The following is a 26,948-nucleotide window of genomic DNA, read 5'->3' on the forward strand; positions in this document are numbered from 1 at the left end:
AGCACTGAATCAAACACAAAACATTTGTCATAAAGTTTATTTTAAAAAATTGTTAAAAACTAACCATACAGGAATATTTATTAATATACTTAAAAAGTTTGTTCCCCGTGTTGAAGGAAAATACATTAGCAACATCTTCCAGACACCATCTTTATAAAAGTAAAACTTCTAGATGCTGAAATGTACTACAGTAGATTCTATAGTTTACACTTTTAATCACAGGATTGAAAATCATTCTCCCTACTCCCCATCCCCCCGAATGTGGCAGTTCTTATACTTAATTAATGACATTCAATCATGTTATATACTACCACAGATCTTTAAATAGAGTACACACTGCATGTTTACTAACGTAGCCAGTCTTCTCTATTTGTTGTCACATCATCCTTTCAGGTAAGCATTGAACTTTAAGTACAAATAGGAATACTACATCCCATGATTGTAAACATTCACCAAGAGCTTCCAGAGTACAAGTAAGTAATAGAGGTGGCCCAAGGGTCAGTCAAATGTTTCTCACTCATTTGGATACTGCTGAAGATTAATAAATAAGTTTTGAAGGCAAATTACCACAAGCCTTATTTGCATTTCCATAAGAAAGTAGTTCTGAATATATTTTTAGTCGAAAACACCTGAAAGTCATTCTAAAGACTATATTAAGCACCATTTTCACTTACCTGAAATATATTAAGTTAAATTCAGCAGTATTTGTATGAGCATAAATGTCAGAAATTAGAAACAACTGTAGATCTCAAATTCCCTTCTGTGGATACATACAGAGCACTGAGTTCCAAGGATGCTAACAAGAAACACTTGTGCATTCCATGGGCAGTCATGCCCCCAGGGCCAAATGCAACCCGGAAGCCTGAGGCACAACTATTACTTCTGTCAGTGGATGCTATGCAAGCAGATTTAAGGCTGTATTCGGCTATAAAGAGTTCAATCTCGTCTTTAGTATTCTTCCTCCACAGATCACATATACGACTCAAAATTTCATAGGTGGGAGGTGAAAAGTCCCCAAACACCTTTTTAATACTATTCTCTGTACAATTCATTGTCAGCATATTTACAGAGGGGACTGTTCATACTTAAAACCATTAAAAAAATGCAATCGCCATGTGTTTTAAACTCTTATCCCAATTCCCCCAGGATTATTCTCATTCTCATATTCTGACTTTTAGCCAACTTCATATTAGTCAAGATTGTTCACTGCAGTCCTTAGGCATCTCTGATGTCGCTCCAAAGGAGAATACAAATTAAAATCTATTTACTGCCACCCACTTTGGGACAAGCCTGGTTGCAAAGAAAACGGTGTTCCTGGTGTGGAAGGGTAACTAGGAAACCCATCTGGCTGAGCTGAATAGCCTTCCAGAGCTGAAGCTGAGTGGACCTGGTAGAAAGAAGAACGTGCAGGTTAGCAGAGTGCCAAATCCAATCAAGTTGGTACTTCGTTCTGCCTATGCCACATTATAGATATTTTGAATAGGAAAGGAAAGAAAGGAAAATGTTGGGGCAAGATAAGCCTGCTCAGTCTCCTGAAATTTTCAAGAAACACTTGAAATTCTTCAGATGGTAGAGCTCAAGAAAAATGTGATTAAAATAGTTAATATTCTTGGGGCACCTGGGTGGCTCAGTGGTTGAGCGTCTGCCTTCAACTCAGTGATCAAGGGGTCCCAGGATCAAGTCCCGCATCAGGCTCCTTGCAGGGAGCCTGCTTCTCCCTCTGCCTGTGTCTCTGCCTCTCTCTCTCTCTGTGTCTCTCATGAATAAATAAAATCTTAAAAAAAAACAAGTTAATATTATTTCAAAAAGGTCAATAGGTTTTCTAGAGAAAACATGAGTTAGTGGTCTGTTACTTTAGCTTAAATTGTAAAAAAATAAAGCTCAAGTATAACTGTCATGTATAAAGATTCCATTTGTAAAATCTCCAAACTAAGATTTGAAAGTTCTATAAGCAGAAAAAAAACATTTATATAGACAAATATATTCCACCACCCTTGTTATCCTTCTGAAAGAACACAATAATTTGCAGATTTGGGGAGATTAGTCAGAATTCCCAGACATTCTGCTAAGAGCCACCTTTGCCTCTGTTGGGATATCATTATTGGTACTCCAAGGTTATCACAACAGAAGCTATGCACATATGTTACCATTTAATTTCTGCCCCACTTGCCTGCTTACCTGCTGTAACAATGCCGACTGTGCAGCTGCATTATGCTGTAATTCTTGTAAGGAGGACTGTGAAGGGTTCTGGGAGAACCCTGGAATACCTGGGAGGGACAGAAGGCCTGGAAAAACAGAACTGCCTGCAGCTTGAAGGCCAGATGATAAGCTAAAACACAGAACAGGTCAAAACGCAGATAAGACAAAACTTATTGCTTCTATATTTGTCAAAAACTACTCTGACAAACTTTAAACTTCTCTGCTGGAAGGACATAAAAGTCAGCCACTTTACTAACATAAAATTTGCTTTCTATTATAAAGTATGATACTCTGAATTTAATAAGTCTATGTTTTACACAGAATACTTTGTTTTATAACAAAGATAAATTACCAAATACTAAAACAATCTTAACATGGCTGAAGAGCTCTGTGTTTTTTGAGTACTGAAGTTTCAGCCCAGAAAAAAATAATTTAGTGTCACCCAACAATCAGATTAGACTCATGTGAATAACTTAAAAGTAAGACTATAAACTACCTACAAGGTGGGTCAAGAACGATCATATCCTATCTCCAAACTATCCACATACCCGGCTTGTGCAACGAGAGCAGAGTTGAAATTGGAGCTAAACGCTGAAGCAAATCCTGGGAGGACAGGAGCCGGTGATGGGGTCGTAGCTGCGACAGGCAGTGGGGTGACCGCCGCCACCGTGGACGGTGCCTGCAGGCCGGGGAACGAGGGCAGGGCGGGGGCAACACTGGGGGTGTTAGCAACAGAAAAGCCAGGGTAGGAGGGGTTTGAAGATGGCAGAGGTCCCTGCGTGACGGAGAAGAGGGAGGGGACAGCGGTGGACAGATTGAGGGGGAAAGGTGCCGCTGCCGACACTGGGGCGGAGGCAGAGAGCCCTGAGAGAACAGCCGCGGTGGAACTTGGAGGAGGGACAGGTGCTGACGTGACAGCTGCAGACGAGGTGGCTATTAATGACCCTGGAAGAGACACTGATGGGTTAAGAGGTGGGTTACCAGTTAGAGGGAAATTACTGGTCAAAGAAGTAAAAGGAGGAAGCGCAGTGAACACCGGAGTGATGGGAGCTGAGGAAGCATGCGGTGGCAGGGAGATGGAGGAGAGGGGGTTGGACACATTCAGGGGAGGAGTCAAATTGGAGAGACCTGATAATGCAGGATTAAGGCAAGTAGATAAACTGATGGGCACTGATGTGGACGTGTAGGCACGGCCCAACGTCCCTGGCAGCCCTAAAGTGCCATGAGAGGGATTGACGGGATGAGATGGGCCTTTGAAGGCTGAGGGGGTGGGGCTCGTGGGCTCGGTCTTGATCATGACAGGGATGGTTGTGACAGTAGGGGTAGGCGCACTAAGCAGCTCTGAGTTACTTGGGTGAGAGCCCTGCAAGAGGGGAGCTGAGGAGCCACAGGTGACTGGCACCGAAGTGGAAGCTGACGAAGGAGTCACCAGGGGAGAAGGTGCGGGCAAAGTAGATGGAGTGGAAGCTGAGTTAGCCACAGTAGATGGCAGGCTGGGGAACATGGCCAGTCCGGGGGTGGAAGATCTCTGTGGGGCGGGAGTGGCCGAAGGGGCATAGCATTTGCTAGGGCCTGAAGCAGGCGAGTCAGAATTCTGATTAGTAAGAGAAGACAGTGAAGCCAGCCCGCCTGTAACAGTAGAGGACAGAGCGGATGAGTTGATTAAGTTAGTATCATTTGATGTCAGAAAGCCTTTTAAAGCAGATAGAAGCGGGTTATTTACACCAAGGGGACAAGCCACACTGGGCGCAGAGCCACTGGCAATTACAGGGGGAGCCGGGTTGGACACACCTTGGGATGTCGGTGTTAAGGGTAAGGGCAGACCTGCAAACACTGACGACAGCGATGCAGAATTTGCACTGTTGGCAGAAGCAGCAGTTGAAGTGGCAGGAAAGGGGAGGCCAATGAAAGGGGCAGAAGTGGAAGCAAATGTTTCACTGGAAGCAGGAGTGGATGCAGCCTGCATCCGAGGTGTGGATGCAGCCTGAGGGGCTGGCACAGGAGCGGAAGGACCTGGCAGCGGAACCAGGCCAGAAAAAACCGACGGGACTGGTGCTGACGTTGTACTGTGGGCAGAAGTGACAGGTGCTGCCGGCAAGGAAGGGGTTCTGATAACCGTTGGATTTGGCGTAGATGGCTGAGGTGTATGAATGGCCGAGGAGACCTGCCCTGGGAACACCGGAAGGACAGTATTCGCCATGTTCAGGCCGGAAGCAGTAGCAGTTACTGATGCTGATGGATGGTTTCCTGCCTTGACTGGAGATGCAGTAGGGACAGGAGTCGCAGCAGGTGTTGAAGGATTGGAACCATGAGGAGAAAAGAGTTGACTTGATGGGGTAGAAAATGCTATGGAGGGGAGGGGAAAAAGAGGCAAGATTATCACCATGCTGAAATGTCAAATTTTAACTCAAAAGAAATGAGTAAACATTTTTGTAACATTTAACAAACATGAATAAAATCAGGGACAGGTGTAATAGGCTACTGCATTGTACACTGGTAGGTTCCATGACCCTGATTTTCACTACAGAGTCTCAGGTAGAGCCAGCTGTCTTCTAGACTCTGCTCAAAAGAGCCCTCCAATACACACTGAGGAAGCCTTGGGAAGTTAGCAAGTTAACTTTCCTTTCATATTTTCCCAATTTTTAAAAATTAAAAATTTTAATTGTGATTAGTGTTGGTGTACTGACTTCAGCTTTCATTCTTTCAAACCACTTCTCTATAGTAATAAAACAAGTTGTTTCCCCCTCTTAAGAGCTTTCAGGGTATCATTCTCCTTTTAGGTCACTGCAGGCCTCCCAGGATTCATACCTATTTCATGTCTTTAGCAGTAATTTAGTTTCAAGAAAATAATGAGATATTTTAAATTTAGAAAATATATCAAAATGGATTTGTATCTTTGTTTTATAAGAACTAGAAGTACAAGGACCATAAACCTAGTCTTGTGTTTGTAAATAATGTATTAAAAATTTATTTAGGTCAGTATTGTTTGGGAAATATTTGAGAATTCACTATCCTATGTAACTATATGCTAAGGACCATGTAGTGAATGACAGATCACAAGACCAAACTGTCCCACAGCTTTCTTTATAGCAGCCTCCTCTGGAGATCTTTCTATATAATAAAGCAAAAGTCATGCATTGTTAACCATACATAGTACCTGTAGTTAAAATGCAACAAAACAATAAATTGGAAAAAAAAAAAAAAACCCCAAAACATCCCATGATAAATACTACTTTCTTGTCATGCAATTTGGTTGTGAACCATAAAACATTATCTGTCAGATGCTGTGCTAAGTACTTTATGCCTATCATTTCATTTGTTCCCACGTAATCCTCTGAGATAGATAGGATACTAATCCTGTTTTAGTTGCCATTCCCGACTGGCAATGGGTGGCTGGGTGTAGTTAAAGCAACTTGTTAGAAGATCATGCAGCTCTTCAGTGGTGGTGAAGGGGAATAACGTTTTAGTTATGCAAGGTAAATAAGTTCCAAAGATCTGCTGTATGACATTGTGCCTATAGTTAACAATTCTTTATTGTATACTTAAAAATTTAAGAGATTAGATCTCATTGAGATCTTATCACAATAATAATTTTTAAAAAGGTCATGCAGTTATTAAGCAGTAGGACCAAAATTTGAACCCTGGTCTGATGGACTCATATCCTTAACCACTATACTAGTTTATCTTTTTATTTCTTGATATGGTTCAAAAGGAAAATAAAATCTTAATCATGCTAACATAAATAACACAGCATAGGAACACAAAGTATGCTAGCTATGCCTAATGGTGGTTTTTTTTTTTTGAGACTATTCCTTTTGCAGTGCTCCCTTCAAAACCAAATTAATGAAGCTGAGCATAAAGGGTCAAGCTTCCTCAACCCTTTTCTTTTCTTTTTTTAAATATTTTATTTATTTATTCATGAGACAGACAGACACACACACACACACACACACACACACACACACACACACACACAGAGGCAGAGACAAGAGGGAGAGGCAGAGGGAGAAGTAGGCTCCATGCAGGGAGCCTGTGATCCCGGGTCTCCAGGATCACACCCTGGGCTGAAGGCGGCGCTAAACCACTGAGCCACCCGGGCTGCCCTCAACCTCTTTTTCATAGAAGTTAAATGATATGGTCACAAAGCTAGGCAGTGCCAGAACCAGGGTAAGAAAATGATGTCCTAACGTCTCAGTGTTTTTTTCCATCCCATTATACTACCTCCTTTAGGAACCACCAGCAGAAAAGTCCTGTTAAGGCACCCTGCTCAGGGAACAGAATTCCTACTGAGACTCCTAACTATGCACTATAATGATTAGATTCATGTGCTACTTTGCTATACAAGAACTGAGCTCAGGTTTTATTTCCTATCAGAAAGCATGCATCTCCTTCCAGACCAAAAAGATCCTCAACTAGAAGAAAAATAAAATGTTGCAGTACTGCTGCCATCTGCAGGCATTTTGTATGCAACCTTTCATCTTCCTTTTCCTTTTTTTTTCTTTTTAAGTTCTTTTTAAGTGTCCAGCATGGAGCCCAATGCAGGGCTTGAACTCATGACCCTGAGATCAAGTCCTGGGCAGAAATCACAAGTTGGACATTTAACAAACTGACCCAGGCACACATCATCCTTCTTTTTCAATTCCACTTTCTGCTTTGGCACCCTTTGTTTTTTTTTTTTTATATTAAGCTATGCTACCCCCCAATACTTGTGAAAATAATTAAATCTAAAACTAGTATTTGAAATAGCATTTAGGATAAAGGATTGTATCATCTTGTTTGTTTATATCAAAACAAAAATGAGGCTTCTAATATAAATCTAAAGTCAACATGGATATAATGCCATATAGCACTCAAATATTGGAAGTTTTTATATTGCAAGTTTTTCACATAAGACACAAAGGCATATTGTTAATTTTAAATCCAGTTCTGAGCATTTCATGTTGTGTGTATATAATGTACCACTATCCAGCCCTTTTAGTAAGTACTGATTAAATTCCTTAAATAGGAACTTTCCTCAAAGCCTAGATTCTAAATATGTTCAATTCAAATTGTTCTCAGTGAATAACAGAGCAGACAACCAGGACAGACTTCAACTATATCTGGAGCAAATTTGATACTCACTTTGATTCTGCATAGGTTTTGACTGATTGGAAAGGTCTTCATTTTCTGTATGAAAATAAATAAATAGAAGTTTGATTTCAAGTTTTATTTAAATTAATCACCAACATAATAATCAGAGATTGGCATCAAGAAAAGAAAACCTTAGGGTATGCATGCATGCTAAAGTAGAAAAAACAATATATGCTTAAGAAAAGAGAAAGGAAATAAACATAATAGAAGGAACTATATGAAGACTGACAGCATTATGAGTAACTGATCCCCCCACTCTCCCTCCTCTCCTTAACTTACTGGGCTTTATTTTTTTTAAGATTTTAAATTTATTTATTTTAGAGAAAGAGCATGTGAGGGAGGAGGCAGAGAGATAGAAGGAGAAGGAGGAAGCAGATGCTAGCCCAATGTGGGCCTTGATCCCACGAGCCAATAGATAATGACCTGAGCCCAAACCAAGAGTCAGATGCTCAACCAACTAAGCCACCCAGGCACCCCAACTTATCAGGTTTTAAATAAGCATTGTTATTTTACAGATATATTTAGGAACACTTTCTGGAAAGGATGGCCTGAGTGTGCTGCCTAGGACAAAGCGTAGCCTACAGGTGGAACGTAAAGAAGGAGCACTGTTACTGACTAAACTGACAGTCAGTTCACGGAGTTCAATAGCGGGGAGACTTGAAGATGGGAGGCAGGCGTTAAGCACAGAATCCACCACCACCTGAGGGCCCAATCTCAGAGGCCATGTGATGACCCAAGCAAACAGAAAGAAAGGGGCCCTGCCTTCCTGTTGCACTCTTTTCTGGAAAAAGCCCTACACTCGGAGCTGCTGAAAATCAACCCAGTGGAGGCTGACTTAAAGCCTGTGACACTGACAGCAAAAGCACATACCTCCGTACCCTCCATGGAAGGGACCTCTCTAACTAGACCATTAGTCAAAGATACAATAGGAAAACATTATCTCTAATGGTTTGACAATGACTGCCCAAGAAACCAACAATGGGACAGGTCTAAGGTGAAGAACCTACAAGCCCTGACATGGTGAGCAAAAAAAAGATCATAGCCTATCTAAGGAACTTGGTGCAAATAAATAACCAGAACATATGATGTCTATCAACGATTCAATGAAAGCAAAAGAAGTTTAAAAACCTGTAAAGCAAAGTAAAAGCAAATAAACACATAATATGCAAAAAAATAAAACAGAGAAGATGAAGACTTAGATAGAAAAACCTGACTCCAAATTAAAATGCAAAGAATGGTGAAGATTAGAGAGAACACTATGAGAGCTAAATTACTTAGCTGGAAATAAAAAACAAGAACAACAAAATCACATTTAAAATGGCAAAAGTACAAATAATAAATGAATAGATAAGAGATTCAGAAGGCAAACAATACAAAATGAAGTACCAGAAGTAGGAAAAAAGACCAGATAAAAAGCAATAACTAACACAGTAATAATAAAAAAAATTTTTTCCTAAGTTTTAAAGGCTTAAATTTTCATATCCAAAGGGCTTATAGAATTCTGTGAAAGACTGATGCTAACATCCACACCTGACATCCTGGTGAAATAGCCGAACTCTAGGATTAAAGAGATTTCTGAACTCCAAAGATAAGGAAGGAATATTTTCTTAGTAAGCTTATAGAAAGAGACCAAGGTTCTAATAAAGAAAAGATAATTAACTGGAATTGGGTTTCTCATTTATAATTCTGTATATGTGCCCTTTAAAAAAAAAAAAACTACTTAGAGAAATTTTCTAGTAAAAGAAAGGCAGAATGAGCATCTTAGGACAGGATATCAAAAAACAGAGGAAACAGTAAGAAGCCACAAGTTCAGAGGCACAGAAGAATTATGTATACTATTCCAACAAAACACACAAATTGAAGAAAAAGAAGAGTGAGAATGGATGTCAGTGGAGTATGGAGCAGCTTTTTTTTAGTTTTTGTCTATCAACAACCATTTAGAAAAAAGAATATGAAGGCAACCCTTAGCAATAGTAAAGACAATGCTTCTAAATTGGGGTGGGACAAGGAGAGAAGAGTTGTTAAAAATAAAACAGCAATTTGGGGCTCCTGGGTGGCTTAGTGGTTGAACATCTGCCTTTAGCTCAGGGTGTGACCCCAGGGTCCTGGGATCAAGTCCCACAATGGGCTCCCTGTGCAGAGCCTGCTTCTCCCTCTGCCTATGTCTCTCATGAATAAATAAATAAAATCTTAAAAAAAAAATAAAACAGCAATTTGACTAATACAAGTAAACAAAGGTAAGGAAAATGAAAAATTGGGATAAGAGAATAATAATGAGTACAAAAATAAAATGGAAGGACTAAGAACAAATATGCAATTTTTATGATGACTAAAAATTCCTATTAAGTCTCTCTCTCCCTGGTTTTAAACTCAGAATCCAGCTATATCTAATTTATAAACCAACTAACCTACCAAATAAATCCTAAAATAAAAATTGAAAGTAAAGATAAGAGCAAAATACTCACATAAAATGAAAACAAAAAGGTTATATTAATATCCAATAAAGCCAGGCAAAAAAGAAATATCTTAAAGTGTAACTCAGCTGACTTTTTTTTGTATCTAGAAAACTCAAGAGACTTTCAAGGAAAAAAAGTAGAATAAATAACTAGTAATAAGCACCTAGAAATGAAATATTCCATGTATAATTTTGACGGAAAATACTTCTAAAATCCCTAGAGACAAACCTAAGGCAAAGAGCCTACATAAAGAAAACCATAAAATATTCTTGAAAGACATAAAATAAACCCTGGAAAAACACTACCACCTGACATCATATAAAGACAGACGAATGAATAGTAAGACTTAATATCATAAAAATGTCACATCTCCCCAAATTAGTATCTATAACTACATATAATATAATCATTATAATTATATAACATAATTAATATGTGATTATAAAATATATAATTACACATATATACACACCTGTACATATAAACTCAATTTTTTTTTTTTTAAGGATTTTGTTTATTTATTCCTGAAAGACACAGAGAGAGAGGTAGAGACACATGCAGAAGGAGAAGCAGGCTCCCTCCAGGGAGCCCGCTGTGGGAGTGGGACTCAATCCCGGGACTCCGGGATCACACCCTGAGGCAAAGGCTCAACCACTGAGCCACCCAGGGGTCCCAATTCAATTGTTTTTGATTACACAGAACAATCTTACAGTTCAGATGGAGAAAGAAAATTTCCAAAGATAGCAAGAAAAAAAAATTATAGTAAGAGAAAGCTCTACCAGATATCAAAACACACTATAAATCTGCTAATCGGGGGACACCTGGGTAGCTCAGTGGTTGAGCGTCTGCCTTTGGCTCAGGGCGTGATCCCAGAGTTCCGGGACTGAGTCCCACATCAGGTTCCACGCAGGGAACCTGCTTCTCCCTGCCTATGTCTCTGCCTCTCTCTCTCGGTGTCTCTCATGAATAAATAAATAAAATCTTTTTTAAAAAAAATCTGCTAATCAAATCAATGTATCATCATAACATAAAATAACCAGAAAGGAACAGAATAAAGAACCCATGTGTGTATATGAAAACATAAGACAAATGTGGCTTTTCAAATCACTGGGGAAAACAGATTAGTTAATAAATGGTCCTGGCAAGACAGGCTACCATTTGGAAAAAAATTCAGATGAATCTCTATTTCACCTCTATATGAAAATAAATTCCAGATGCAGTAAGGGTCTTATAAAACCTGGGTCACCTGGACTCCCTAGGGTAAAAGGTTAAGAACTGAGACAAGATAGAACAGTTCCAGCTTTTCTTTCATAGCTTCTCTTTGTCTATGCAAAAATGTAAAACTCCAAGGGCTAACAATATCATAAACACGGGTTAAGAAATAAAACGATAATTTGGGGGTAAAGTAACAACTCTCATCAGAGTACCCAGCTGCAAACAACATAACCATTCTGGCTAGTAAAAAAGGATTTGTTAATAAATGCTATCATGTGACTCTGAGCCTCTGGGAAGGACAGAAAAAAATTAAGTTCTTTCCCCACTCTATATATATCTAGAAATAAATGGTGAGTGGATTAAAAGCTACATATTAAGAAAGAATCCCTATACAAGTAACTATAGGATAGAGATGACATTTTCATACTGCTGGGATGGGGAAGAGTTTCCTAAGCAAGGTATAAAGCTCAGAAGAGTCAAATGGTACTTAACTGAAATAAAAATTAAGTTTTTATAAAAGACTCACAAAAGAAATGTAAGCTAAATCCTATGTTTCCGATAGACCCAAAGGAAAATGCTGAACTGAAAAGTGCAGGGGGAAAACTTGGGCCCCTCTGAGCACCTTCTTATAAGCCTTTCCACCCCACAGGAGGAGTAACATGCCCTAATGGCAATTAATTCATCAAGTCAACTGTAATTTTCCATAGCCTGTCAAAGTTTCTTGCTTGTGAGAAATGGTTCCTCTGTCTACAACCTGCTCATGTTCATAGAGGTAGGCCAAGGTCGGTCTAGTAGAACCTATATATCATACTCAGATCCACCATCAGGCTTGTGAGCTCATTCTTCTGTTAGGACACACCACATCCAACAACTGCCCCCTCCAAGTATACATTTGTGTGTGAATTAGTTATTACTTTTAGCATCCTATAATAATATGATTTTACCTGTTCCTACTGGATTAGGAGTATATGGAGGTGGAGGGGGTACACCTGGAGCTATGACGTTGGCTAATGGTACCAGACCTGCATTGTTATAAGCACCTAAAATACAATTATAGGAAAAAAGAATTTAGTATCATTCTGTGGCCAAGAGTTCAAACCACGTTAACACAGCTATCTGATTTTTAAAACTGCTAATATAACATTGCATTTTACATGGAGTTTTAGGTCTAGTGTAAGGACAAAGTCAAGATCAAATGAGACAGCTGCAGATTGATTTCCCACTGCATGCTCATTCCAAACATAAGCTCAGTGACTGGCATGGCAGGGAGATCCTGCCATACTTAAATGATCTGCCTTTTCTGTCAAGCACATACAGGTGACCTTTTTAAGTTAAGACGTCTTGAGGATACCTTCGAACACCAACTACTGAAAAGGGATTCATGATGATTTACCAAAGTGAAAACCCATAATAACGATGAAAAAGAATCTATATGAATTTATTAAAAGGCTAATACCCTAAACTAAACTCTGTGCTGCACTGCTATAGACCAAGACACTGTGTACTGTGGGCAGTGTACTGTGGGCAGTGTACTGTGGGCAGAATTAAACTCAGCAGAGCATATTTCGTAAGTGCTCTGATTTTCCCAATGTGTATATATACACATACACACACACACACACACACACACACGAACATATCCTTTCAACTTAGTAAATAAAGAGCAAGAAAAAAAAATTTAAAAATGAATGAACTGCTTACTTGGTGCAATAGTTGCGTGTGGCCGGCACGGAGGTATTGGATAAGGAACAGGCTTATGGGGATTGTACGTTGAAGGAGGCTAGATGAGGGGGAAGTAGAGTAGTTAGAAGAAAACTAAGTCAGCACTTTCCTTGCAAAAAAACAAAATACAACTTATCTTTTGAAATATTTAGTCCTAAGAGGCTAAAAATGATCCAGTGTATCAAGTGCTACTGGACATACAGCACTAACAAGGGAAATTTCTTTGCTTTAAAAAATGTGGTTCCTATAAATTCCAAAGGTGATTCCGCAAAAGACTGCAGCAGAGGTATTTTTTATTTCAGTATTAAATCATCTCCATTGAAGGGTCAGACCTTATCCTAAACAGCAAACTCCTCTCTGACTCAGCTGAAGTTTTATCTAAAAATTTTTATCTTCTCCTCTGTAACACAAGAAATCCGCTAGGTTTTGGAACCTTGGCTACTCAAGAACTTGCCAACATCCTCCAAAACTCATCAAAGATTCATCCTACCATTCTTACCCTCTTTTCTCCTTGGAAGAACAAAGTCCTATATTTTTTACCATTCGATACTCTGACAACTTGAATGGAATGTAGATTGGGATTACGAATTCAGTATTTTAAGTCTTTTTGCCTTTGAAATCCACCAATCTTTTATTTTGTACTTGATAGAACTATGTAAGTAACAAAAGCATCCCAAGAATCAGTCTGTAGAGAATTAGAGGTATCTAAAGCCAAGCCAAATGCTGTACTTCTAACTACAGTGAGTGACTGTGAGAGAGAGATCCCTCTCCAGGGAGCCTGCACTCCTACCCTGAGGCAGAGGGGATCCACTGGCAGTGAAGGACCTAGATTCTTTCTAGCTCTCATAGACGGCAGCCTTGTAAGATGCACTAGTCTTGTGCAAGGACTATGATCTGTGACTGTTCTGCTATGAACAACTGTCACTGTAATTCTGCCCGGTAAAGAAGCAGGGACTGCAGGATGGCTGTGTAAAGGCCTCTACTGTTTCAATTTGAATAATCTTTCAACCTACAGGGCTGTCTTTGGGTTTGGTTTATATCCTAATCAATCATTATAATCACCCCTTACTTCCTGGCTCCACTCTTGATTAACTAGTATTAATACTAACTTGGCTAAACCACAACCTTAAAGTGAACTCTCCATGCTCCATACCCTCCAAGGGAACAGCTGAATAGGGATAGGGAAAAACAAAACAAGACAATTTGGTCTCTCTAAAACAAAACACAAACCTTCAAGAGGGCCTTTAATATTGTTAACTAATTATGCTATAGTTCCCTAGACTACTCATTTTCCTAATTTCTAGTATACTCTGAATTTCACAACACAAAAACAGAACTTACGCTATGTGCTGTGAACAGACAGAAAACTACATGTAAGAGTTAAGACCTGTTTCATCATTTATTCTCTAAACATACCGGCTTGGATGGTCCAAGAATCCGTGCAGCGATTCCTTTGCCTTCATTAGTACATTCTTCACCATCTTTTTTCAAGGGGGTTCCCTATTTAAATAAATAAAAGAAAGATAATCAAGACTTAAACAAAACCCTCACTGTATTACACTGAAGAAAAGGGCTTGGCTTGGTAGGAGTTAAGCACTTGGATTCCAGACCCAGTCCTGTCTTGGCTGTAAGCCCCTGCTCAGGTCCTCAACCTTCCTCAGCCAGAGAACCCTCCCAAGATGAGAGGCACTCAGAAACAAGTACACAACACACATTGGGATGACAGAAGAGCAGGATAACGGATGTTTCAATTTTTCCCCCTGCTCAACAGGAGCTACCAGGAACAGACTTCCAATGTTCCGGTATGTATAATGGTCAAAGAGTCAAAAAGAGGACCTGTATTACAGTCAAAAATAGATGACAAAAATTATTCTCATAAGCATTAAGTGTAGAGTTTATATAAGAATAAATGAGACCTCATTCAAGAGCACCATTTTTCACAGATCATAATAGGCTGACAGACTATTACAATGTGTCCCCCTAAGAGTGTGTGCCTCAATAGTACACACTGGTACAACTTTCAAGATGGCCCCCAGACATCCTCACCTCTTACATTCCCTTGTGAAGTCCCCTTCCAGAATGAACAGGGCTGACCTGCATAATAAATAGGGTATTCCAGAGATGATGGCATTTGACTTCTAAGACTAAGTCACAAGATACCACTCAGCTCCACATGCCTTCTCCTGGATAATTTGCTCTGGTAGAAGTCAGCTGCCATGTCATGTGGTATTCAAGCAGCACTATAGGCAGGTCCTTATTCCTCATGGTGAGGAACAGAGACCACCGCCAACTACCAACACTAACTTGCCTGGCATGTGCCTGAGTACCCCTGGGAACATAGTCTCAAGCTCTACTCAAGCCCTCAAATGACTGTAGTCTCATGAGAAACCATGAACCAAAACCAACCTATGCCACTCCCAGATTTTGGATTCATAAAAACCATATAAGATAATGTTTATTGTTTTAATCCACTCAGCTTTAGGGTTATTTGTTAAACTGCAATAAAAATATTCTACTCTTAGAAAAGACTATTTTACAAAGACGCTTGGGGAACACTGGAGTATATATAAACAGGTAAGTTTCTTTCCTACAGGACTTCTCAGAGCCTTTATCATGCAATATGATGTCCAAGAAGGAAACACTGCACACAATTTCTCAAGCATACTCATCTGTGAAACTGAGAAACACTGAGAATTTGAGAAATGCTCCTTAACTAAGTAGAAAGCAGTGCTTCTAAGATATTTGAAAAACAAAACAAAATCATCCTCTTTTCTGTTTGTCTTGTTCTTCTGTACGTTTTACACAAATACTTTAATGTAGTTTATACATGAACTTTTTTGATCAATGATGAATCCATGAATTAAGCTGCTGACATAACAGAATTCCTTTCCTTGGTAGAAGCATCATCAACGGGCATTTTCTTTAAATATCATAACTATGCTAAATTTCATAGTTAGCCACAAACATATGCTTACTGGGAAAATTCCATTTATGCGACTAGGTTTTCCTTTGGGATATGGATTTCCTGGGATTGTTCCACAAGAAGATATCATAGCATGAGGAGCCTTGCAGCCCCCCTTGAAAGCCTGTAACATAAAAAAGAAGAGGGTGGCAAAAAATCAATCAAATAAACTCATATTCCAGATATTATGAAGCTCTGTTAAAAAATATGAATTAAGAATAGCATCACATTAATCTGTTCATACATTCATCAGCACTTACAGTAGAGAACGTGCCCAAAATTTGTTAAGTAAAACCTCTTTATTTAAATGGAATTATTAAAGTGATAACATTTTAATAAATTTTCTATTAGCCACAACTACTAGAATCTTATACAAAGAAATCTCTACAGATTTTGCAAATTGTGTGCAAACAAGTTAATTTGGTATTTAGCATGTCACATTTCTCCATTGACCAAGAAATAATAGGGTCCAACTGTAAAAACACCAAGCCTCTGTTATAGGCAAGGCCAGGAAAGCAACAGGTGAGAGACATGGACTCTGGTCTGAAGAAGTTTATAACTTAATGGGGAAAACCTGGATAACATGAGACACAGGGTATCCAAAGAGCTGTACTGTTGAAAAAGCAAGAGTAATTAGGTATATTGTATTCAACATAGTGTTAATAATTATGAGACACCTTGAGGGATGTTCTAGCTTATTTATTATTACATCCTGAGCTCCCATAATGGTATACTAACAAATGCTGAGTTCATACTCAATAAATATTAAATGAATAAAAAAGACTCCACTAGGTAACATACATTTCAACAGACCTATATTATGCTATAAGAATATGAAGCTATATATAGCTTTATTTTACAAGTACATATGATGTCACGTATTTTGTGGTAGAGATATACTGGTTTTATATATTCATTCACAACACATAAATCAGCTATATAACCCAGCCTCTGTACTAAACACCCAACCCTAAAAATTATCTCAATTTTGGGTTATTATAAATAGTACCAGAGTAAATACCCTTACATACAAATTAGCATATTTCTATTTATTTATGAACATTTTAAGGCTCTTTAAGTCTATCATCCAAAAAAGTTGTTCCAAGTTACATTGACCACAGAGCCTGTTCCACAGAATACTCAGGCCCACATTATTCCTGAGAAGGACAAGTGACATGATCATAATGTTTTATAAAAAAGAAAACAACAGCATGGTGCCTTAAAGAATTTAGTCAAGAAAACCAAAGGAGAATTTTTTAAAGTAAAGAAATGTGGGCTCAGATTTTGCTTCTCCTACAATAATTTATGAGGAAGGACAAGTTCTCTGCTGCCCCTGAGCTTAGCAGAGGGTGCAAGGATTAAATGCGCTTGGGCTACAAGACCCTAGGAGAGCAGTACACATCTTCCTCAAGCAGGTTTCTAATCATTAATTCCAATTTCAGCTATCATAATACTAAGAAATAACTAACTTAAAATGACAATTCAAGTAGGTTTAGGTAAGTACTCCTCCCATTCTTAGAGATTTTAAATTAATAAACTGGAATTTTGCTTTATTATCCATCTCTTATAAATCTGATTAATGCAAGACTGATGACAAAATGAATTTAAAACATTATGTTCCTAAATACACAGGGACCAAGGGACCAAGAATAAATACCTGCTGAGGTTGAAGCTGAGGAGCCAACTGGCATCATACTTTCTCACTCTCAAGCCACTTCCTTATTCCCCAGAACCCCCTTTGCCCAGCTCCCATCTTTCATGGACCGCAGGGATCCCATCTTCATGGGATGCACATGAGCCATTAGGTTATTCATCAGTTAACACAGGAATCAAGGCTGGCACTTTTTTTCTTCAACATTCAGAAATCCTGAGAAAATTACCTGTTCAAGTACTCTCTTGCACCGTTTCTTCTCAGACATATTTATTCTGAATAAATCTTCAATGGGACGAGAATTCTGTGCATCAACAATGTTTCTACCAAGGAAATGTAATTTAGCTTTTCATTTAAGAACCTGGACATACATACAAAGGCCAACAACGTTTACCAAGCAACCATACCTATACCTGAGTAAGTCTTTCCCCAATGACAAAGGGAGAAAAGTGAATTAGCTTTAGTTGGTGAATATAAATCATATTTATATTAAAAAGATCAATGTAACTGAACTAAGATTCATCTGGTTACCTACAACTAACAAAATAATTCTATAAATAAAAATCACTATTTTGAGATTCTTGAAAATACACCCTCTCAAGGAGTGGTAAGAGATCTATGGCAATAGAAAAAAAAAAAACACCCATGTGCCAAATGCATAAAAATAACGATTGATCTAAAAATGAAATTCTACCTTATGCTTTCATTTTGTATTTTTGTGGACATCTATAAACATACAAGGGACTTAAAAATACATGTAACTCTAAATAAACAGCAATCTACAGACTCTTCCATCATTAGGAAGAGCAGGCTCTTTTACTTTTTTGAGCTGAGATTATGATAATTTATTAAATGCTGTGGGGAGTGCTTTCACAGATCTTCTAGTATTTAAAGCTCACATATGCTAATAAATAGGTGATATCCTTATCTTTACGATGGAGGAAAATAAGGTACAGAAAGAGTAAGTACATATTAAGCCCTCCAAAAATGTTAATCAAACTGTGGCAGAAACTAACTGTAAAACCTATGGCTTTTTCGATGAGACTTTCAAACTATTCAGAGTAGGCAGGCACCTGGCTGGCTCAGTGTTGAGTGTCTGCTGTTGGCTCAGGGCATGATCCTGGGGTCCTGGAATTGAGTCCCACATCAGGCTTCCTGCATGGAGCCTGCTTCTCCCTCTGCCTGAATCTCTGCTCCTCTCTCTCTTAAGTCTCTCATGAATAAATAAATAAAATCTTAAAAAAAAAAAAAACTATTCAGACTAGGAAGGCTGGAAGCCACTGAAATGCAGACAAACCAAATAAGTAATTAATATCAGTATGACCCATTATTTGTAAGTTATAACCATGTGCAATAAGTACCCTTGATATTTACTTATTTATTTATTATTCCCTTAGAAAGAGCACAGGTGAATTGAGGAGGCAGTTCACCCATGGGCAGAGGGAGGATGGAGAGAGAAAATCTTTAAGCGGGCTCTAAAACCACAGTGGAGCCCCTGGTGGGGCTTGATCTTATGACTCGGAGATCATGACCTGAGCCGAAATGCAAGAGCTGGATGCCCAACCGACTGAGCCACCCAGGCGTCCCAAGGTATTTAGATATAAAAATTTAGTTTATGCTTTCATAGATTTTACTAGAGTTCCATTTACTAATATAATTCTGAGACATTCACACTAATGATTTAAGAGATTTAAAAAGTCTTCCAAATTTTCTCCAATAAAGTAAAAAAAAAAAAAGAAAGAAAGAAAGAAATACTTACGAAGCTAACAGTTCAAGAGCAACTAGCTTATCTTTACTGAAGGTGAAACAATTGAGTATATTGACCACTTCTGCTGGGTGAACGGCCACCATTTTCTATTAATATAAAAAATAATTTTATTTTCAACATGAGAAATTTTCATGCCAGAGATTGCCTTTTTTGGGGGAAAGCACAGTTAAATGTTCTTAATATCGAAATAGTTGAAGTGAAACTCCTTATTCGAACATAAGCCCTGATAACCACGTGAATGAAACAAACTTTTTCAATATAACTATTTCAGTTGAAGATCTAAGTTTCCCTATGTTTTTTTTTTATCCACATCTCTGAGTGTATTTATAGAAGAAAATATTTACATGTACTACTTTCCTCAGAAATGTTATAAAAAGGGTGGAATTTATAAATATGGAAGATATACTGCTTGAGAAGTTAGAAAAAAATTACATTCCTCAGAGAGCCAGGGTTTCCTAAAGTGAGGTCCATAGTGCTGAAGAGTGCTACTTAAAAAGGGTACTACAGTCACCTCAGGTAGGGAAAAGATGAGTTCAACAGGATTTTTTACTGCAGAACTTGCTTAAGAGTCATATATTAACATGCACTGTGATACTCCTAGATTATGTACAATGTTACAAAATTTGACTAAGATATTTCTGTTGCTTAAGATTCTGTCAATTTACACTCATGTTAACAGGGGAGGAAATTCAAAAGTGAAGTCAGTGCAAGATCATTTAGAATTAATTAATGCTCAATAGATTCTTAAAATATAGAGCAATACCCAATAGATTTTTTTTCGCTTTTTTTTTAGATTCTTAAAATATAGAGCAATTCTCAATATATTCAGATAGCACCAAAAGAAATGGTAAAACTATATACCCCTTTACAAGTTTTTAAATTGACACCTAAAAACTATACCACAAGTTTAAACATTTACAAAAACTTGATTTATATTCAGTTTAATATAGATTTGTAAAAACTCTGGAATTACTCATCTCATCAACGAAAACGTCAACAGTATAACCTTATTGACGTTAGTCTTCAATGTGAAAACAACCAAATCAGGCTTAGTTTGTCAGCAAAAGCTGACTTGTAAGTTGTGTCCGTGCTAGCCTTCTCACCTCTGAATTTTAATTCTAAAGTAGGTGGACAAACAAGCAGGCCTCAGAGCTTTGTCATGAGTTTATTGTCTTGACAAAATAAGGAGCAGTCCCCATCAGTATTTCTTACAGAAGCCTTTTTCTTTGCTCTTCTGCTCAGATTACATGGTCTCTTTTTGGTCTCTGGGAAAAGATTTTCACCCTCAGATGATGAGTGGATGGTTATGATAACCTTTCTTTTGTAAAGTTGAAAAAAAGTTAACTGCTAAACAGGAGAAGCACTAAAATCCAGACACTTTCTTCAGCAAATTAGTTTAGGGGGCTAAGGATCTTCAGATTCTCTTAAAACTATCCATGCCTGATAACCCAAGGAAAATCTTCCTATATAGCCATATACTGTTTGACTTAAATGCTTCTATTAATTTAGGCTCTGGAGCTGTGCTGTCTATATGTAGTAGCCACTAAGCACATGTGCTTGTTTAAATTAAAATTAAATAAAATTAAAAATACAGTTCCACAGGCAGACTAGACACTTTTAAGTGCTCAAAAGCTACGTGTAGCTAGTGGTTACCTTACTGGATAGCAGAGATATAAAACATTTCCATCATCACTAAAAGCTCATTTGGATGGTGTTCATCTAAAGAATGTAAATATAAAGTCACCTGGCTATTGTTCTAAAACTAAATACAAGAGGATAAAGGTATATAAAAAAAAAAATAGAAGGAAGTATATAAAAACACTTAAGAATTCAAATTCTATCCTTTGCTTACCTATAAATATTTTCTTTTCCAATTTGCCCATTTTGGACCCTATGGTGCACAATTTAATAGTATAGTACATAAAATTTAAATTCAGTTTGGGAACTTTTAATTTTTTAGTTTTACTTTTAATCTTAACTTTTAATTTTTTAATTATTGATTAATCAAACTATAATAAAATTTAGGATCAGTTTTTCTAATGCAAACAAATTACAACTTGAGATCAATTACAGAAAACTAGGGGAGAATTCAAAATACTTAAATTCTACATTCTGAAGAAAAAATAAGTTACTTACATGCTGTAATGCTTTCATTGCCTTTAACTGAGGCTCAGCCCAGGAGAAGTATCTCAGTAAATCAACCACCTGAAAACAAAGAATTACTTTAGGTCTAATGAAATGGGTTTGCAAACATTTCTACAAGATTTGTTTCAGAACTTTAAAATACTATTCAGTTCTTTACTGGCACAACCACAGTTTAAATGCTCAATAGCTTTATGAAGTAGGTAGCCACCACAATGGATAGTGCAGAAACAGAACAATTCCATCATCACAGAGTCTCTGGGGCAGCACTGCTATAGAAATAAATCGAAAGTATAAAGTACAGGAAAAACAAAGTACCTAAAGAAAAGGAAGACTGAAAAAGCATTAGATGGAGATGAAATGTCATTTTAGAAATATATAGCTTTATTACAAAAGGAAACTAAAAATTTAGCAGAGTGACACTTTTAATCCATCAAAAAAGGGTGTTCAGTGGTGTGGTTTAGTGTAGATCCACTATCTCCTGCTTTTCTCCTCGAATCTGAAGGGCACAGTACTCGTATTTATACCACGTATCTCCTCCCTAAAAATGAAATCACCATGAATTACTCCGGGAGCTTCTAAACAGTAGGTCATTTTGAGAGCACAGTTAGCAAGGCTCTCCCACCACTACCAGCAAACTTCAAATGAATGAGGGTGATACTGTAAGATCACTAGTAGGAGGTGAGGAGGGCATCAAGGTCACAGCAGTGAAGTCCCCGCCTAGTCACCACCACCCTGTTCACTGCCTCCAAGGGAACTCCAAAAGCAAAAAAAAAAAAAAAAAAAAAAAAAAGACTCAGAAGAGAGGATAATAAAATCTGGGTTAATGAATTATTTTACTGTAACTACCTGAAAATGTGTTAAGGTTTAAATTATTCTACAAAGCAAAATTAATGCTAGAGACTGGAGTGGTACATGAAGCAAAAATACTTTTTTACTCCTTGTAAAGTGATGCATAAGTTACCAATGGGTATTATGTGTACTTTTCTCACTTTCATGTGAATAATGGTTTTACTTATAATAAATGCTACCTGCCACTTTACCAACCAAAAAAAGTTAACAACTATCATATGTCTGATATACGAAAAAAAAACCTTCCATATAATAAGTAGGCTTAGCAGGTCATACTTAGAAAGTAGCTTTTAGTTTTTTAAAGTTTTCAATGACTTTAGCAAAGTAGAATAACCACCGAGGGAAGTTTTCTACAAAATGTCACACATACACACACACACACACACACACACACACACACACACTCAAAAGAGGGGAAGGAAAGTTATTATCTATAAAAAATTGTAGATCTTTTCAAAACATTTAAATTAAGCCTAAGGTGAGTTTGAAAAATAATGGGGCAGCTCAAAGACACTCATTAAATAGGTAGCAAGACATGCAAATCGTAAAGTAGCTTTTAAGTATTTAGCAGTCAGAACTCCTATAGATTTAAGGTTATTCAAAGTTCAAGTTTTAAAATTCTTGAAAAAAAAGATGAAAGGTTGGAGCATTTACTAACTCCACTGTATAGATTCATCCACTGTCTACCCTCTCCAAATTCTCACCCTTTGGCAGAACTACATCTACAGATGCACATTTCTCTCTCTGCCCTATTTCTCAAGTATTTTCTAAGGACTCTTCAGAAATGTATGCATTCTGTGTATGCATACATATTTTTTTTAATTAGCAAACTCCCCCTGAAGCTGGGTGAGTTTTCACTAAACTACCATGCTTAAAACATTACTCTTCTGGCAGTGACAGAAACTACTTATTAAACACTGTATTTCTTCTTATTCCTAAAATCTTTACTTAATGGCTTCATATAAGAACCATAATTCACCATTTGTTTGAGCTTTCTTTTAAATGCGTAGTGAATTTTGTAATTACTGACTTATAAATTCTATTCAAATTTAGGTATGTTTACCATTAAAAATCTATAAATTTATGATATTGTGCCAGAAAGATAAATACTTTGAAATGCTTTTCTTGGACACTGCATTTCTGAAATCATGTTCACATATGATATTGCAGTGAAAGTAGCTACGTTTATAAAATACTCAAACTATAAATTTTGTAAAGTTTTCTATCAATATTGAAAGTTTCTAACATCCCTGAATAAATACAGGAACTAATAAGTAAAAGCAATTCTGAACTTGACCGGTAGGTAAATAGACATCAACCAGAATATCAGAGTTCAAAAAAAAATTTTTTTTTTTTGCTTAAACAAATAGAAATACCTGTTCACTAGAGAAATATCCATGCACATATTCAATTGCTTTTAATTTGTACTCTGTTAGAACAGCCTAAAAAAACACAGAAAAACAGCATTAATATATATAAGCAAAACAGTTATATACATATTATCAAAACTACCTAAGCATCTCAAACATGGCAGACCTTCAGGCCCAGAACACAGAGGCAGCTAAGGTCACTATGGTGACATGTCATTCTACCTTTACAGGTTCCATGCTGCAAGGGATACACTGAGACAGCAGGAAAACCACCTGGGCCTCCCTACTCTCTCTGACAAGGAAAAGGTACAGAACTGTAATAGACAAGATCTGATGTCAAGAGAAATCACAAATAGAATTCCTGTAAATGTAACTAGAGTTTCGGAATATCCCAAATTCAACCAAACTGTCATTTTCTAAAAAATTTAATCACACACATGAAGTTAGAGTTGTTTTTTTTTTTTAATTTTTTTTTAATTTTTTTTATTTATTTATGATAGTCACACAGAGAGAGAGAGAGAGGCAGAGATACAGGCAGAGGGAGAAGCAGGCTCCATGCACCGGGAGCCTGACGTGGGATTCGATCCCGGGTCTCCAAGATCGCGCCCTGGGCCAAAGGCAGGCGCCAAACTGCTGCGCCACCCAGGGATCCCTAGAGTTGTTATTTTTAAGGCTAATTACGTAAGGCATTACTCATCCATCAATTACTGGGCAGCTATTACGTCCTAAGTAATAGAAAAACATGAAAGATGGGTCTGAGGTCTGGTCCAGGTTCTCAGTATTTCCACTGGAATGTAAGAGCCCAAGGAGTCAAAGAGGGACCTCAATTCAACCTGTGTGCCTGCTACTAACTGGTAGAATGACCTCTGAAAGGCACCTCTTTCCCCATAAAGGGGGAACACCATTCACTACCCTCCTTGGAGTTACTGTGGAGATTAAAATTGTCAATAGAAGATCTAACACATAGCAGTATTAAGTAAATTATGGTTCCTTTCCTCACATGCCTCCCATCAATGGGAAATTCAGAGAGAAGTATGGTGGCCTTGACCCAGCACTATCTAGAGCCAGCTAAAATCATGTATGCTCTCCTTGCAAACTGCTTGGTGAGCTTAGAGGTGGAAACAATCATTATTTGGTAACTACTAATCATTAAAAATCTACTAATCTCTCTGCTTTTACTACACAACAGTATTTGTACTTGGCATGTATATTAATTTGCTGGGAGAAAATACCACGACCAGTTAACTGAAACATCTCGGTTGCCCAGTAGTTTAATTTTCACTGAAAAGGGAGGTGAAGGGGAGAGAATGGCATTCTGGATTATGTACTCTAGAAACAACTGTTGAGATGTAATCTCAGGAAGTGATAACCTGGTTTATTTTTTATTTTATTTATTTTCAATTAATCAATTATTTATTTATTTACTTTTTTGATAACCTGCTTTAAACCAACCTACATTTACAAAGTCTGAGAGCAATAAAAAGAAAATTCTCATTTAAATATGCCTACATTTTTATCCAATCTTAACAGACTAAGACAATGTTGATGTACCTAATTATTTGGCATAGACAGCAAAAGACACATTTTGACTGCAGGCCAGAAATAAGGACTTAAATAAGAACGTAAGTTGCTATCTCATGTATGATTTTCAACTCTGGAAAATATCCTACTTCCCTCACTAGTATCACTATATGATCTTTTCACAACATAGAAGAGAGAATATATACAAAATGCATCTTCTAATTTCCAAAGGCAGAAATCTACTGGTTTATTTGAACACAAATTATTTTCTCAGACAGTAGTTAGGTATCAGCTCATGAACAAATTGTTACAAATTTTAAACATATACTTGGCAAGCTGACATTTTATTGCAAATCTTAATTGCACAAGCTGGATTTGCAAAAGCAGAAATTTTATTCAAAAAGAGCATTCGATTATCATCTAATATGTAAACTTTACCTAGCATACGATTCTGAAAAAAAGTTTTATGAAGGATGAAGAAAAACAACACTTTGCTTTATAGAGAATGTAGAAAAACGGCATGTCCAGGCAATTTTATTAACAATTTCATAAGCTGAAATAAATAAATCACCAGAGCATAAAATAACAGATCCTTCCCAGTCAGCCAAGGGTCTTAAGGGTTTGGAAAAGGAAGATAATCACCCAGACGTTCTAGGCAAAGCGCCCGTATTTGCATGAGAATGGCACAGAAAGTCCTTCCGGTTCTAAGGAGGTGAACTAGAGTTTAGGTAGTGTAGGTATTTGTCGGGCTCAAGGCTACATTCCAAACTTTTTTGCTGTCTGGTTCATTCTGGAAGGTGGGTTACACACGATGGCCTCAATACGAAGCAAAAACTTTTGAAATTCGAGTTATGGAAGCCCCCACTTCTAAAAATAAGACTTTAAACCTAATGCCATTTGACCATTAATTTTGTCTGTCCAAGTAATACATACCCTGCCTATCCTTAGGTTTGAAAAACCTGCTTATAATAACTACCACTGTTTAAAAGACATTTCATACGAATTAGCTTCAGTGTTCGGTCTCTGGTTACTGAAAGATGAGGTGATCAGTTCAGAAATATCAAACCACTTTTCCACAAGTAGAGAGCTTTTAAGGTCTGTGGAGCCAGCTTGGGAACGAGAGCTCTTTGAGTATAACTTCCACAATACTGCACATTCAAGTTTAACATTAATACAACTTAATTTCCATTTGCGTAATGAAAAGTATCAAGACACAGACTCTCACACTGCAGGTTAATTCCAATCAATTTGGCAATACCAGAACCCGTATTTTGCACAATCTACACGCAGTGCCTCAACGCGAATTAACTAGGAGAATTCCAAGCTCATAGCCTGGTTTAAGGAATTAAGTGAAATTACCTTTCTAATTTCATCCAAAACCGTTTCAAAAGACTTTTTGTCCATCTTGACTACTGTCTCGACGTGGCCTGAACAATTACACTTTCAATTACAAAACGATCATCCCTGGTCTGCTCCAGTAGTAAAAATGTTCACGGCTGAGAAGGGAAGATCCCGGGAGCAAGAAAAAGGATGCGAAGAGGTAGAGGGTGCTTCAAAGTCTGCAAAAATTTCTAAAAACCCACACTTATGAAAACTTTTTAATTAAAAGCAAAAACCGTCAGGCTTCCGCAGCTTCTTCACACAAAGCTTCGGGGGGAGCCCGCCGCTCTCCGAGTCCTGCAGAGAGATCCAGGGTCTGGCAGCCGGGGCCGAGCTCCGGTCTCCTGCAGCTGCAGACCAGGCGCCGCCGGGAACAGGTCGCGAAGTCGCTCCCCGCGTGGGGGAACCGGCGGGGCCCCGAGCGCCGCGGGCGGCGAGGAGGGGGCACCGGCCTCCCGCCCGCAGCAGCGCTCTGGCCGCCGCCCGCCGGCCGCCGCCCCTCACCGCCGCGAGCCTGGACTCATGGCCCGCCTCGCGCTCACCCGGGCAGCTGCGCCGGCTCCTGGGTCCCGCAGCCCGG

At 38.1% G+C, this 26,948-nt stretch overlaps 1 protein-coding gene across 1 annotated transcript; it reads right to left on the reverse strand.

The window, feature by feature from the left end:
* Positions 1–26,608, reverse strand: PROSER1 (proline and serine rich 1). The gene is made up of 13 exons (XM_041767671.1): positions 26,348–26,608; positions 23,474–23,539; positions 21,240–21,308; positions 19,095–19,189; positions 17,565–17,658; positions 15,698–15,808; positions 14,139–14,222; positions 12,702–12,780; positions 11,945–12,040; positions 7,321–7,365; positions 2,748–4,545; positions 2,179–2,329; positions 1–1,387 (listed from the first exon to the last, which is right to left on the reverse strand). The coding sequence occupies exons 1-13, from the start codon at positions 26,390–26,392 to the stop codon at positions 1,265–1,267; spliced, it is 2,856 nt and encodes a 951-aa protein (XP_041623605.1). The 5' UTR covers positions 26,393–26,608; the 3' UTR covers positions 1–1,264.
* Between the last annotated feature and the right edge of the window lie 340 nt (positions 26,609–26,948).

This window comes from Vulpes lagopus, chromosome 8 (genome assembly GCF_018345385.1).
Source record: "Vulpes lagopus strain Blue_001 chromosome 8, ASM1834538v1, whole genome shotgun sequence".
Classification (NCBI taxonomy): domain Eukaryota; kingdom Metazoa; phylum Chordata; class Mammalia; order Carnivora; family Canidae; genus Vulpes; species Vulpes lagopus.

Bases quoted from the DNA above. Each gene is read 5' to 3' on its own strand.
- PROSER1 (XM_041767671.1), bottom strand. From the start codon at position 26,392: ATGGACAAAAAGTCTTTTGAAACGGTTTTGGATGAAATTAGAAAG. The intron at 17,659-19,094 runs GTAAGTATTTCT...TTTCCTTGGTAG, and splicing joins GCTCTTGAACTGTTAGCTTC to AAACATTGTTGATGCACAGA. The intron at 4,546-7,320 runs GTGAGTATCAAA...TCCCCTCCATAG, and splicing joins AAAACCTATGCAGAATCAAA to CATTTTCTACCCCATCAAGT.